The 13,347-nt window shown below is 45.1% G+C and overlaps 1 protein-coding gene across 7 annotated transcripts in view; it reads right to left on the reverse strand.

Annotated features, from left to right (window-relative positions):
- The window catches only part of TEX2 (testis expressed 2), a 92,964-nt gene that overhangs the window by 52,399 nt on the left and 27,218 nt on the right, over positions 1-13,347 (reverse strand). For all 7 annotated transcript variants that reach the window (XM_019732891.3, XM_019732887.3, XM_019732888.3 and 4 more), the window contains one exon: positions 204-1,866. In XM_019732891.3, the coding sequence (XP_019588450.3) occupies positions 204-1,841 (1,638 nt within the window). In that variant the 5' untranslated portion in view covers positions 1,842-1,866. The remainder of the gene's footprint in view (positions 1-203; positions 1,867-13,347) is intronic.

Raw genomic sequence — 13,347 nt, forward strand, 5'->3', positions numbered from 1 at the left:
TGGTGAATCAGCAAAACTTGAACTAGAATGAGGTTTACCAGATAAGTCAGTCGGGTGCCTGGCGAATGAAGGGATCCCAAAGTCTTAGAAACACTGCTTATGCAAAAACCTGTAACAATGAACTACAAAAGTGAAGTCGAACCGAAAACGAGGCTGTATGTGAGAGAACATGCACGCTCGCCAGCTGCTGCGGGGAGGCTTACCTTTAGTATTTCCGGTTCTTTGATATCCAGAGGTCTTGTGTTCCAGTGTTGTTGATTTTTATGTAGTCTGTGATAGTTATGAGCACTTGGTGGTGTAAAAAACCAAATCATGCAAACTGCAGTCATGAATCCCAGGCCGATTCCCAGAAAGAGTCCATTCACATAGGGGGGCAGGGGGAGGATGAGGTACGCATAGACACACAGTATAAAGAAGCCCAGCGTCTTCACTGGTAAGTCCGGGAGCCGCGGGGCTGAGTCCGCCTCGTCGTCACTGTCAAGAGCCGGCCCGTCATCTGCCGGCGCGTCTGGCTTGAGAGGCATCTCTAGCAGCTTTTCAGCTTTATTCTCCCCCTCCATTTCCAAATCAAATTCCTCAGTGTACAGTTCACAAAACTCTTCATCTTCTTTGCTCACTAAGGCAGACAAAGAACATTTCTCAAGGACGAGAGAACTTGTCTTCAGGCCCAAATCCTTCAGACTGCTCACCTGGGAACTTTTCAGTTCCGTCTCTCTTACGGGCTCATCAGTGGGCTTTGGGTGGTCACTTCTGGGGATGCTGTGGTCACTTCCGTCACCGTCCCCCTCGGAGTCACACTCCTCTTCCTTGATGCTATAGTTGTTATTGCTTTCCAAGTGACCGTTCAAGCTGGACAGATTGCAGAGTTCTGAAGCACTTGAAGATAAGGCTTTGGGCCTATGGCTGCCACTTTCTTCCCCCATAATTTTGCTAAGGAGCTGGAAAGGCTCGTATATGACTTCTGAAAGGCGTCGCTTAGTGTCTTCGATTTTAGCCTCCATTTCGGGCACTTTAAAAAAGGAGCGCGTATCAGAGGGAGAAGTTAGTGGGGAAGAAGGTGCCGTTTTGGAATCTCCACCCGTGTTTCGTGGCTGCGTGAACTGCTTGAACAGGTGTAAATTCAGCTTGGAGTCAGGTGGTTTATAGGACACAGTGTCTGACTCCTGCCTGGAGGTGTCTGTGGACAGAGACTTGACTAATGTCTTCATCAAGTGCCTGTGCCTCGAGTGGTGTGGGGGTTCCTTTGGCTCCACCTCCGTGGACAGGGACTTCACCAGGCTCATGAAGGGTTTTGCGCTGGACAGGGTGGAGGAGGAGGCACTGGATGAGAGGATAGGAGACTTGGAAGGAGAGGACAACGCGGAGGAAGAACTGGTTTTCTGCTCAGAAAGGGACGACACACTGGGAGAGCTAGCTAAGGGCCCTGATGAAGATGACCCTGGGGACAGAGCCAGTGGCACTGTACTTAATAGTTGCGCTGCCGGAGGAGGGGACTCCAAGAGCTTTACAGTGTTCTCGGAGACGGGCAAAATGGCAGGGGAGCCGGACAGTCCATCTGCCAGGAGGGGCTGGGCCTCAGTGCCGGCGGGGTCATGGCCGCCCCGAGGTTCAAGATAGAGGTCTTCCTTGGCTTCGAGCCCCGTCACGATGCTTTGGTCGTCCAGCCCCTCCTCGAGGTACTCCCTGAACTCCTCCTCCTCCTCCTCCTCCTCCTCCCCGGACGCCGAGAAGTGGATGGCAATAGTGTCTCGGGACTCGGACCTCTGCACGTGCACTCTGGGGGCGGATGGTTTTGGCATGTCAATGGTTTTCTCGGCATGGCGACCATTCAGACTTGTCATTGCCGGCTTCACAAGGGCTTAGGCTCTGTGAAAAGAGCGAGAAAATCAGGAGTCAGAAAGTGGTTTCTCCACAGGAGACGCTGTCATGTGCACACAGGAGCACAGACGAAGCTCACTCTTAAACGGTGATTATGCTTTTATTTGGCAGATGGCCACTGTCTTTCACTTGAGCAGGTTTAATGGCTGGATTTTCACCAGATACATTCCAGTTAGGCATATCTCTTTTTACGAGCAAACTACAAAACGGTGTTCAAAATGCCACACAATCTGTCTTACTTCACAACATCTGAGTAATCATTTCCTCCTTCTTAAGTGGCTCATTTCTACCAGCAATTCTTATTTCAAGGCTTGAAATACCTGCACAACAGATGTTACCTGCATTACTTCAGAAGTCCAACAGGATGACATGCAGCATCCTGGGGATTTTGAGAATCTTGGAACAAAAATTTCACCAGTGGTTTTCTATCTATAAAAAGCTAACCCAGGAGGATTATTGTTTCCATTGCAATTTTCTCAGCAATCCTAACAATTATTTGGCTCCTATCTCCCACCAACACTCACAGTATCTTGCCACTGCAAGTAAGTAGCAAAGTATCCAACAGTGGAAAGGGAAATCTGTAAATAAATTCCTATGGCCTGTTGGCTTCTTTATTCCCAAAATGGTAGTTACCATAAGGCCAGAGTATTTAGGCAGCCATGAAGACATGGCTTTGTTCTGAGGTTTCAGGATAAAGCAAAGTTATATTTTAAACTAAATCCAAGATTCATATGACAGGAAAATGAAGTATCAATGCTGTAACCCACCAGCAACTGAGAACTCTGCTAAGCTATGGTGAGAGACAAGGAAGCGGTGCTTTCTGCCCTTCTGGAGCTAAGTGGCTCACTGGAGAGAAGACAGACAGACACCTGAAAAGCTGGGCAGCAAAACAAAAGACACCGAGCCCACCTTGTGACATCTAGTATATAACCTCTCTCGCTATTCACTTAAGGCCCATTTCCCAGACACCCGGCATCATAACAGGCCCTCCAAGCCCGAAGGTAACACCACAATCTGGAAAGAGACCCTGTCAAAAGAGCTAAATCACACTTGAGTGGACTTCAGGCGTTCTGAGGAGGGTGAGACCAGTGTGGGAGGCAGGACATTTGCTTGGTCTTTTAAACTGACGGTAGGTTGTGGCGGAATGGGCATGATTAGAAAGAAGAGTCAATGGCACAAAGAGGAGCGTGGGCATGGTGTGTCCTGCCACATGGGTCTATCTTCTACCTCCAGGACAGAGGGTGGCTGTTGGGGAGCAGTGGGAGACCATCAGAACAAGAGGAGCATCCTGGGAGGCTGGAAAGTGCAGCCTTGGGACCAGGAAACAGGGTCTCGTACTGGCTCCTTTTCCAGCTGACTCTCTGGGAACTTGAACAAGCCAATCTCTCCCTGGGTCTCAGAATCTTCATCTGTAAAATGGGGGATCAAGAGTCCTTTCCAGGGGCCGGCCCGGTGGCTCAGGCGGTTGGAGCTCCGTGCTCCTAACTCTGAAGGCTGCCGGTTCGATTCCCACATGGGCCAGTGGGCTCTCAACCACAAGGTTGCTGGTTCAATTCCTCGAGTCCCGTAAGGAATGGTGGGCTGCACACCCTGCAACTAGCAACGGCAACTAGACCTGGAGCTGAGCTGCGCCCTCCACAACTAAGACTGAAAAGACAACAACTTGAAGCTGAACGGCACCCTCCACAACTAAGACTGAAAGGACAACAACTTGACTTGGGAAAAGTCCTGGAAGTACACACTGTTCCCCAATAAAGTCCTGTTCCCCTTCCCCAATAAAATCTTAAAAAAAAAAAAAGAGTCCTTTCCAAAGCTAAAACCCTACACGTTTATGTTTACAGATGGTTGTGCACAACCCCACAGAATACACTTAGGTAAGTAACCTACCATAGACAGTCAACATTACTGTGTTTGCTCGTTGCTTTGATTTGAAGAACTACATTTAAGTCTTCTGCCAAATAGTCATGTTCAAAATGCTGCAACTGATACTACTAACGAAAGAAAAGCTACATGGAGGGCAGGAGACAGTGATCCCGAATCACTAGAAACAGGAAATAATCTAGCAGTGAGAAGAACTACAGTTCAAAGGCCCAATCACAACAAGGACACATCTGAAACTGCACATTCTCAGTATCGATGCTTCAGATAAATTACTTGCGTAAAAACTTTCCAACAGATTTTTGCCCACGCTTACTCATGACCCTCAGGCTCTCCTATCCCCATTGCGTCTGGGAAAAGGGAACGATCTCTATCGATCAAACAAAGCAGTTTAAATCCAGGAGCTGACAGTTGCTGGAGGAGGGGACCCCAACAGCTTTACAGTGCTCTGTAACGCTAGAAAGACAAGGCAAGAGAGAAAGACAGCCTCCAGCACAAGACAATCCTTCCCTGTAATTTTTAAGTGGGTTTGTAGCCTTAGTAAGAAAAATACCAAGTGCATCACATATTTTTTCATTTAACTGTCACCTAGTTTTATAAGGGTAATTTAAAAAGAAAATTATAGAGAGGTAATTTAAAAAGAAAGTTGCTACTTGATAATTCTCAGCAGGCTGAAAATAAGCATCCTTTAAATTGCTTTAGTAACGTAAAGGCTGATCTGTAAGGCTCTGCTGTGCTGAGGCTGCTTCAGGTAGTGGTGGCTGCAAGTGACCCCAACTGTGGGCACAGGTGCAAACACAGACAGCATAATGTGGGGCTGAACAGTATGAGGTGGTCCTCTGGGGAGCGAGGCAGGCATGGAGAGGCCCACCTGCAGTTGAGGGTGGGATAGCCTGGGAATCCTCAGGCAAAATCGCCCAGTCCAGGACCAAAGGGCGAAAACAGTAGTGCACCCTGGAGCCTGTGACCTGGGAGCCAAGCGAGGCCCCAGGGAAGTGAGCTGGCACCTGCCCTTTCGGGACAGCGGCCTACTTGCCCAAACCTCTACCCAGTCAGGCCCGACTTGCCAGTTAAAAGATCTGCTGACCTGCAGACTGTCTCAATGCCTGTGTCAGCCAACAGTGCCCAAGCTGGCCCCACAGAGAGCTGGGTGCCAGGTCACCAGCCAGGGCAGGCAGTCTCGCCTCTGCTGGCCCCACGGAGAGCTGGGTGCCAGGTCGCCAGCCAGAGCAGGCAGTCTCACCACCGTTCATGTCCTTCTCCAAGGCTCAGGGAGTAGCTTCAGAGATTCAGAGTGAATTCTCCCAAATCCACACTGACAAAGTCTGATTTTTTAACCAAAAAACTTCCACTTCTCTGATTTTTTTTTTTTTACTAACACCTGCCATGTGAAGCTAGAGCAGCACTACTACTTTTTAAATACAAGAAAATCTCAGGGCCCTGTTCGCTCATCTGCAAAATGAGAGGATTAGACTAGCTAAACAAAGGCTGCTTCTAAGACCCAAACTGCTGGATAATTGAGTGCACCGGAACCAGAGTCCACGGTTTGGGTTCTAGACAACACATCCAGCAGTCGCCCTCCTCCCCCTTCTCTCTGTCTCCCAATGGCTGGCTGCTGGGGCCAGGAAAACGAACCTCCCACAGTCACAGCCTTGCAGGACGGCCAAGGTCAAGAGGAAAGGGCACCCGACTGTTGCCAGGAAGATTTCACGGTCTGTCCAGGGCCACATCACTGACTATGGGAGGGGGCTTTTGCCACCCATGTCCCGATGCCTGTCCCACCACAGCAAGCTGCCTTCTCAAGCACGTCACGCACACTCTTTATTACTGCTTTGGCCTGGCCTTGGTACCCACCCTCTATGTTCCTTCACGGGTGGCTGTCCCAAGAGCTTCTCAACAATCAGCATATGGCCAGCTGCACTGAGCAGACGCTCATTATCATCCTGCTGACAGTCTAGCATCATGAAAAAGTAAGTAGCCTCCTGCCTTCTACTATCCAAACTCAATTAGAACCAATCTCAAAAAAGACAACCCTATCTCAAGCCCTCAGGAACTGAAAGTCCAGAAAAGGACATTTCTTTCCCAATAGGTCTCCTTCCAAAGCCACCACAGACCCTAGATCTTGGGTTTTAATCTCGGTTTTGAGTCTTGTGAGGGGAGAGCCTAGAGTTCACATTATCACACAGGGTGACTTCCTGCCAGAGATGTTTAAGCAAAAGTCTGATTTGGTCATGATCACAGTGCTGCTAAATGTTAATCACATCTAGACCCCGAATGGATGGGGGTGGCAGAAGCAACACTGACAAATTGAGGCCAGAGATCTAGTGTTTAGGAAGGCAGGCTCCATGATCTCACCCACCATTCTGCTGAAAACAACTAACAATAAATTGAATATTAAAACAAAACAAAACTGGAAAGCACTGAAGCTTCAACAACTGAGTAAGGAATAACAAGGCCAAAACTAAGGAAATGGGAACCCAGAGACATGAGCTCCAGAGAAGCAACTCTTGCCCTCAAAACCCTGGGTGATTCTGGCAATTTGGAACTTTCATTTTAATGATCTCCTGAGCAGAAAGAAAAGTCCAGGGCTGGCCAAGGCGGAGCCCTAACGGGAGAACCTTCCACAATGAGCTTGGACCCCAAAGCGCTGCAACCACTCGGTTACAGGTGATCCAGAAGCAAACCAGCACTCACTTAGATTTAAGAACTTTGAGGACGTCGTGCTAAGTGAAATGAGCCAGTCACAAAAAGACAAACACTGTCATTCCACTCATCTGAGGTATCTAAAGTAGTCAAATTCATATAAATAGAAAGTAGCATGGTAGTTACCAGGCGCTGGGGGGAATGGGAAGCAGGGAGTTGTTTTTTTAACGGATATAGACTTTCAGTTTTGTGTGATGAGAAAGTTCTGGAGATTGGTCACATAACAATGTGGATATACTTAACACTACTGAATTGTACACTTAAAAACTGTTAAGATGGTAAGTTTTATGGTGTGCATATTTTACCATAATTAAAAATAAAGGTTTCCAAAATTTCACCATTCAAAATTTTACAATGAAATATAATACTTTGAACTATTTATAATGCAACTAAAACAAGTCTACTTGAAAAGCTCACATTGTCCTATAGTGTTTACACTAACCACCATGTGGTTACATTCTAAGATAACAAATGCACATGTATTTATGCTCCCATACTTTTACGGGGGAAAATGCTACTTAGAGCCAAATGCTCTCTGAACCTTAGATGTAGTCAGGTGTGTTTCTGGGAAGCAGGAGATTTCAAACGGTTCTGCTGATGGGTCTGTCGTAAGGTCTTGACTACACTTCCCCATTCAAGTTACTATGCCTTGTAAAGACACTCGTTGCTCTAAGATTGAGAAAACTTCTCGTAAGGGTTTTTCTCCCCAGCATTTAGGCAGGATCTATTCTATCAAGTCTAAAAACAAGGAACAAATCAATGGCTCCCATTTCACCTGAACTCATAAAATCAACAGCCTCAAATAGGAAGCCAGTAGCCAACTGCACCCCCATCAGGAACGCCAACGAGACTTTTGACCTCGGTAGAGTGGGAGCTCAAAGACCTAACATCCATGAAATTTACTATATTTCTAGTCACTCAAAAAGGTCATCATGATTAATTAGGCCATGAAAACAATCAACAAAAAATCATAGTGTACAATGAAAAATGAAGAGCTATTTCAAGACTCAATGTTGGTATTTATTAACTCAGATATAATAGCCTCTGAATCTGGTGGGTGTTTTTTTGGGGGGAGGGCTAATATTCTATTAATAACTGCCCTTCCTAACTCCAGCTGTATTTGAAATAATTCGATCCTGGGGACCTACAGAGGCAGAAAAAGAGAAAATAGCTTCTTCCAGGCCACTCACTTATCACCATCTCTACCGATTGGTCCTCCAATATTAGAACAAACAGTAATGTGGCCATTATTATTATTATTATTATTATTATTAATTTCTAATTCACAGACTAGATTATTGGAAGTGCTGGAGGAAGGAAGTGCTGGGGGAGAGAAGGAAGCAATTTTGATGGAAGGCTGAACTACAGGCACACCTTGTTTTATTCCATTTTGTTTTACTGGGCTGCACAGGTGTTGTGTTTTTTACAAACTGAAGGCAAGACCCTCTACCAGCACAGATTACAACTCACTTCATCGTGATACTCACGTTATTACAGTCTGGAACTGAGCCTGCAATATCTGCAAGGTATGCATGCCGTCTCTAGATAGAGAGAGCACAATAATAGCGTATCATTAAGAGGCAGGCGGGTTTGGAATATGCCTCATTTCTCAGGTGCATCACAAATCCTTCAAGATCATTATTAAATTCTTTGTCTTTGTAAAATTCAGCCAGTTAAATATTTGCTGCCTCTGAACAAGCTTGCACTTGGACATACGATGTCTGAGTACCATCGGCTACCATGGATTGTGTCGGTCAATAGTTTTCATTCAAAAACTTCTCTTGGAGGAGGAAAAAAGCAAAGTCTGCGTTGCGTTGCACTGCAGAGGATGTCTTAACACCTCTGATCTGTGCATTTTTAAACAGGATTTGGTTTTATAAAAAGTAGGGAAGCGGCCTTAAAAGATGTTTTCCCACCTTGATGCTGCAGAGGAAATAGTGAATCTGGTCAACTGGGGTAGGAAGGCCTGATTTAGCCTAAAAATCTCAAGCTCATCTTAACAGCCATCCCTTGATTCATTTAAATTCAATGAAGCAGCTGAGAACTGCCAGCAGCCATTCTAATCTGTTAATACTCCACCTTCTAAATAAAAATCAATATTGACATTGTAGATAATGAACTAGCTCTAGCCTTAGTTTCATCTAAAAAAAAGAAAAGAGAGAACAGAAAGTACTTCAGTACAGACAACCCTCCCAAGGCGCTTAGACTTTGATCGTTAGAAACTCTGAGCTCCTTGCCCATTAGTTATTAGGTTCCAGGCCCACCTCCCAGCCCAGCAGGGGCGCGCACGGCAAACGTGCCACACTGGGTTTCCAGCACTAGTAAACCAAAGGTCCACCGGCTCCAGCTTTCAGCCGCCATGAGGAAGACTCACTTGGGAAGAACGCTACATCCCTGAAGGAAAAAGCAGCGACACGATTAGAAGTTTGCTTTAGATGGCTAGATGGTTCTAATAATGAAATCCAAATTCAATTCACAGTCACTCATTTAAAACCAGGTCATGCTGCAGCACAACTGCACGGGCCTATGCAGGTTTGTAACAAATAACGCCGGTGCCATCGCCGGGGGCAACTCACGGAGACAACAGATGGACATCGTACGTATAGCATCAATGTGAAAGCAAGAAACCTCTAAGGTAATGAAAACTCAGGACAGGTAAGCCCAAATCAGATGGTGCTAATCAAGTAAAGAGAAGAAGTCTGGGAATAATTATGTTTTTTAGCAGAAAAGTCATGTACTCGTATGCGACTTAAGCGGAAGCGACGTGGAGAAAAGAATATTGCAGACAGGAAACATCAGCGCATGGGAAGGCACTGAGATGGGAGCCAGTCAGTCAGACCAGAACAAGAGGGGCACTCAACCATGAGGTTCACTCCGGCTGCGGGACTGCGCTGGGGGCGCAGGAATCAAGTTTCAGTTTAAAACCTTTAAAGGCTAAGTGTGTGGGTTGACATATATTGACATCTTAGGAACCAGACCCACGGCAGGTTCCTGAGACGGGTGAAAACTATGGTTTGAGGTGAGTGAATGCCTAGAAGACTGTGGTGCCAGAAGTCCAGGAGGAAGAGGAGAAGAGGGCAGTGGCGGTGGTCACAAAACAGTACGTTTCAAAAGGGGTCAAATGTTAACAATAGGTGGATGTGAGAAAGCGTATGTAAGATGTTCCTTGTTCAGTTTTTATTTTTACCACCATTTTAAAGTTTGAAATTATTTCCAAATTAAAAACAGCAACAACAAAAAAGCAGCATTCTAACCACTGTTTGGCTTTGGATCTGTTGTCATCTATTGCTTCCTCCTGCCTCCCACTGGCTCCACCAGAATTATGAAGCCCGGTTACAGGTAGTAACAGGAGGAAGCCAAAGTTTTACCATTCCTTGAATTTTAATCTTTATTTTGAAATAATCAGACTCTCAAGAAACTACAAAGGTAGTACGAGAGATCCCATGTACCTTTCACCAATCATTCCCAAATTTTAAAGTCAAACTTGAAAGCCAAATAAATTCCAAGTGGTTAAGAAATCAAGTTTTAACCACAGCCCAATAATTCACCCCTGTAAGAAAAGTGCGTTCCAGTCGGCAGAGTGAAACTTCCTCCTATAAGGACTTTCCGAGAGTCTTTCTTAAGGTCTTTCATGGGCCCACATTCAGGAAGGCATCATCAGTAGATACTCCCCAAGTACAGGAACAGGCAATTCACCCAAAAGTTCAAATGGCCAATAAACAAACAAACAAACAAACAAACAAGCTCAACTTAGTAAAAACAATAGAGAACTGGAAAACAAATCAATAAAACACTTTCAGACATCAAACCCCATCATTAAAATATGTGCGATGCTGAAGAGGGCACGTTGAAACAAACCTTCTATTACACCAATGGCTGGAACATAATTAGTAAAAACTTTTCTGAAACCAGTTTGCAGTTAACTATGAAGCACTTCAAGAATGTTCACATCCACATACACACCAGGCAAAAAAAGAGGGGGAGGGGAGCATTAATGTTAGTTTTCTCTGTATAATAGCCTTACCAGTAATTTTTATTTTCTACTTTGAGGTATTTCCAAATACTTTTGTAATGTGGAAAAGTTACGTGTAAATACACACTAATCTTTAAAATAAAATCATTATCTTCAGAATATAAAAATGGATTAGCCCATCCCCCACATCTTACTCATAGAAAACTAAGGCCCGGAAAAATCATTTTTATAAAACGAATAACACCATAGGTATGTATGTTGGTATGAGATCTGTTTTTATACTCCGGATGACACAGTGAAGTGTTAGCAAGGCCTTTGGCTTTGGTTCTACCAACTTGGTAAGGAGTCTGACTCTCGCAGGCAAATGATTCACCCCAAGCCCCCGTTTCTTGGTCTGTAAAGTGGGAATGGCAAAAGACTGTTCAGAAGATGAAATAAATCAATGTATGTAAAGCACTGAGCATGGCCCCTGGTACAGAACAAGCACTACCTAAATGTTAACTGTTCTTGCAAGCACTTCCCTAAGTCAATAAAGATTCTTCTCCACATGGTTTTAAACAGCTACATAAAACAACGACTCCATAGTCGAACCATTCAACACAGGATACTGTGAATCACTTGCTGTCACAAACAATGCTGTGACACATTATGACGCTCTGTGTAACCTTTGACTGCCTCTCTGATTATCTCCTTAGTAAATATTTTTAGAAGTGAAATTACAGGGCTGAATAGCATATACAAATTTCAGTTCAAGTTTTTTGAAAACCACAATTTCAAGCTCATCATAAAAACCTTCAAAAAGATGTACGCAGAGAAAAAGTGCAATTTTCTCCTGCTCCCCTCCAATCAACTGTTTAGAATGTACCCGTCCCGTCCTTTTTATACTCCTTTACATATATACACAAACTCACGGGACTGTTTTTGTTTTCAGTCTTAAATGAGGTCCTACGATACATATTGCCTGGCAGTTTGTTTTTCACTTACCACTTCTTGAACCTCCTCCCACACCTACACATATAAATAGACAGGTAGACACACACGCTTTTTCTACACAGTACAGATATACCATTGTCCATTTAATCATTCCTTTATTGGTAGTTTGAGTTTTTTCCAGTTTTCACCATTAGAAACAACGCTGCCTTGAAAGCTTTCTATACATAAATCTTCTGCACAGAGCAAGTCTATCTGCAGGCCGTATTCCCGGAAGTGGCACTGATGGGTTAAAGGAGGCGCACATTTTCAATTTTAAAACTGCCTTGCCAATCTGTCCAACTTACACTCCTACCAACCATCTATGAAGTGTCCATCTTGAACCCTTGTCAAGACTGAACATTATTTTAAATTACTGCCCATCTGATGGATGGGGAAATGGCACCTCAATGCTTTAATAATCATTTCAAGTTTTCCCCATCTGTTTATCTTCTGTTAACTTGTCATTCATATTTCTTGCCCAAAGGTTTTTCTGATGGACTTTATGTATCATGGATAGTTACCACGTTCTCTGTTGCATGCATTACAAACATTTTCCCCCATCTCTGACAACTGATCAGTTGGTGGCAGAATCTGTAACTGAAAATACATACGAGCAAAGCCATGAAGCAGCACGGGCAGGAGCTCTAAGGAGGACCAAGACCCTCCTGTGACAGTGACGGAGCTCATCCACTTCACCTCCCGGAGCCTGGAGTTCTCTGCTGAAAACTGAGGGGAACCTCCGCCATTGTCTTCAAAGAACTTTTGAGAAAGCTCTAAATTCTCTTAGTCATTGATTCTCTGATTCAGTTTCCATGGAACAGAACCTATTTTTCCATTTTGCACCGAAGACATTCTTAGCAACGACTCAAGCCAAGCAAAGGAAACCAGAGCACACTTGAACTGATTATGTGCCTACAGCAATTAAGTCAAAATATTTTTCTAATAATATTGAAACAGTTCGTCTCACATTAACAAATACTTCTAGACCCTTTGGACTTGTGTTGCTTAGCCCAGCTGTAGAAACACACCTTACTTCTTCTGGTCACAGGTGTCTGCTAATGACAGACTCTACTAAGAATGAAGTGCATATATACTCAGCACTTGCGTGTTGAGGGCAGGTGTCAACCCTCCTCAAGCATCCCTCATCCCTCCCCCACCCATTGCCACACTGTACAAAAGGTAGGTCCTTTTGTCTCACAGCCTCCGCTCTGGCTGTGATAAGGACGGAACTCCCATTGGGCTCTCAACCCCAACGCTTTGTTTTTCCTTCGCACAAACATCAGTCCAAGTACAACCTCTCGGCTTCACCCTTTAGTGGATTCAAACTCCAACCCCTTCTGGTTCCCCCACCCTGCCTTGCACAGTATCCTGCAGAGCCCTCCAGCAACCACCCGTCCTTACAGGTCTACATGCCCTCTCTCAAAACAACAACAGAAAACCATGCTCCTCCTACTCTGTTTTTTGTTTTTTAATGGGGAGGAGAGCAAAGTAAGTGAAGAGCTGGCTGAGTTTCACGACCAAACCCCCGTGTGCACCCCTCTGAATCATTAGCACTGCTTTCCCTGCTGTGAGACACCCCCACCGTGCCCGGGTCACTCCCACTGCCAGGATGTCCACCCGCTGGGGAAGGTGTGGAAGGAGGGGTGGGTGACGGTTGCTGCAGACCCAGCCAGGAGGTGGTCCATGCAGATCTGGTCCACTTCATTGCTGTTTCCAGGAAATTCTGGAATTAGCGCTCTGATTTCCTAGTCAGATCCCCCCATTAGTATGATTTCTGGCCTTGTCTCTCACCCAAGCCTCCAATTTTGTCTCCTTCTTTTCTTCCTCTGAACAGACGGCCTTGCCTTTAATTCAATGGGAAGGTGGTAGGAGTTGCCATCTTGTCTCCCATACCCAACTATACACATCGATTGCTAGTCTCATCCCGTGACTAGAAATTCTTC

The sequence above is a fragment of the Rhinolophus sinicus genome, chromosome 12 (genome assembly GCF_057876585.1).
Source record: "Rhinolophus sinicus isolate RSI-liver-muscle chromosome 12, RSI-T2T, whole genome shotgun sequence".
Classification (NCBI taxonomy): Eukaryota; Metazoa; Chordata; class Mammalia; order Chiroptera; family Rhinolophidae; genus Rhinolophus; species Rhinolophus sinicus.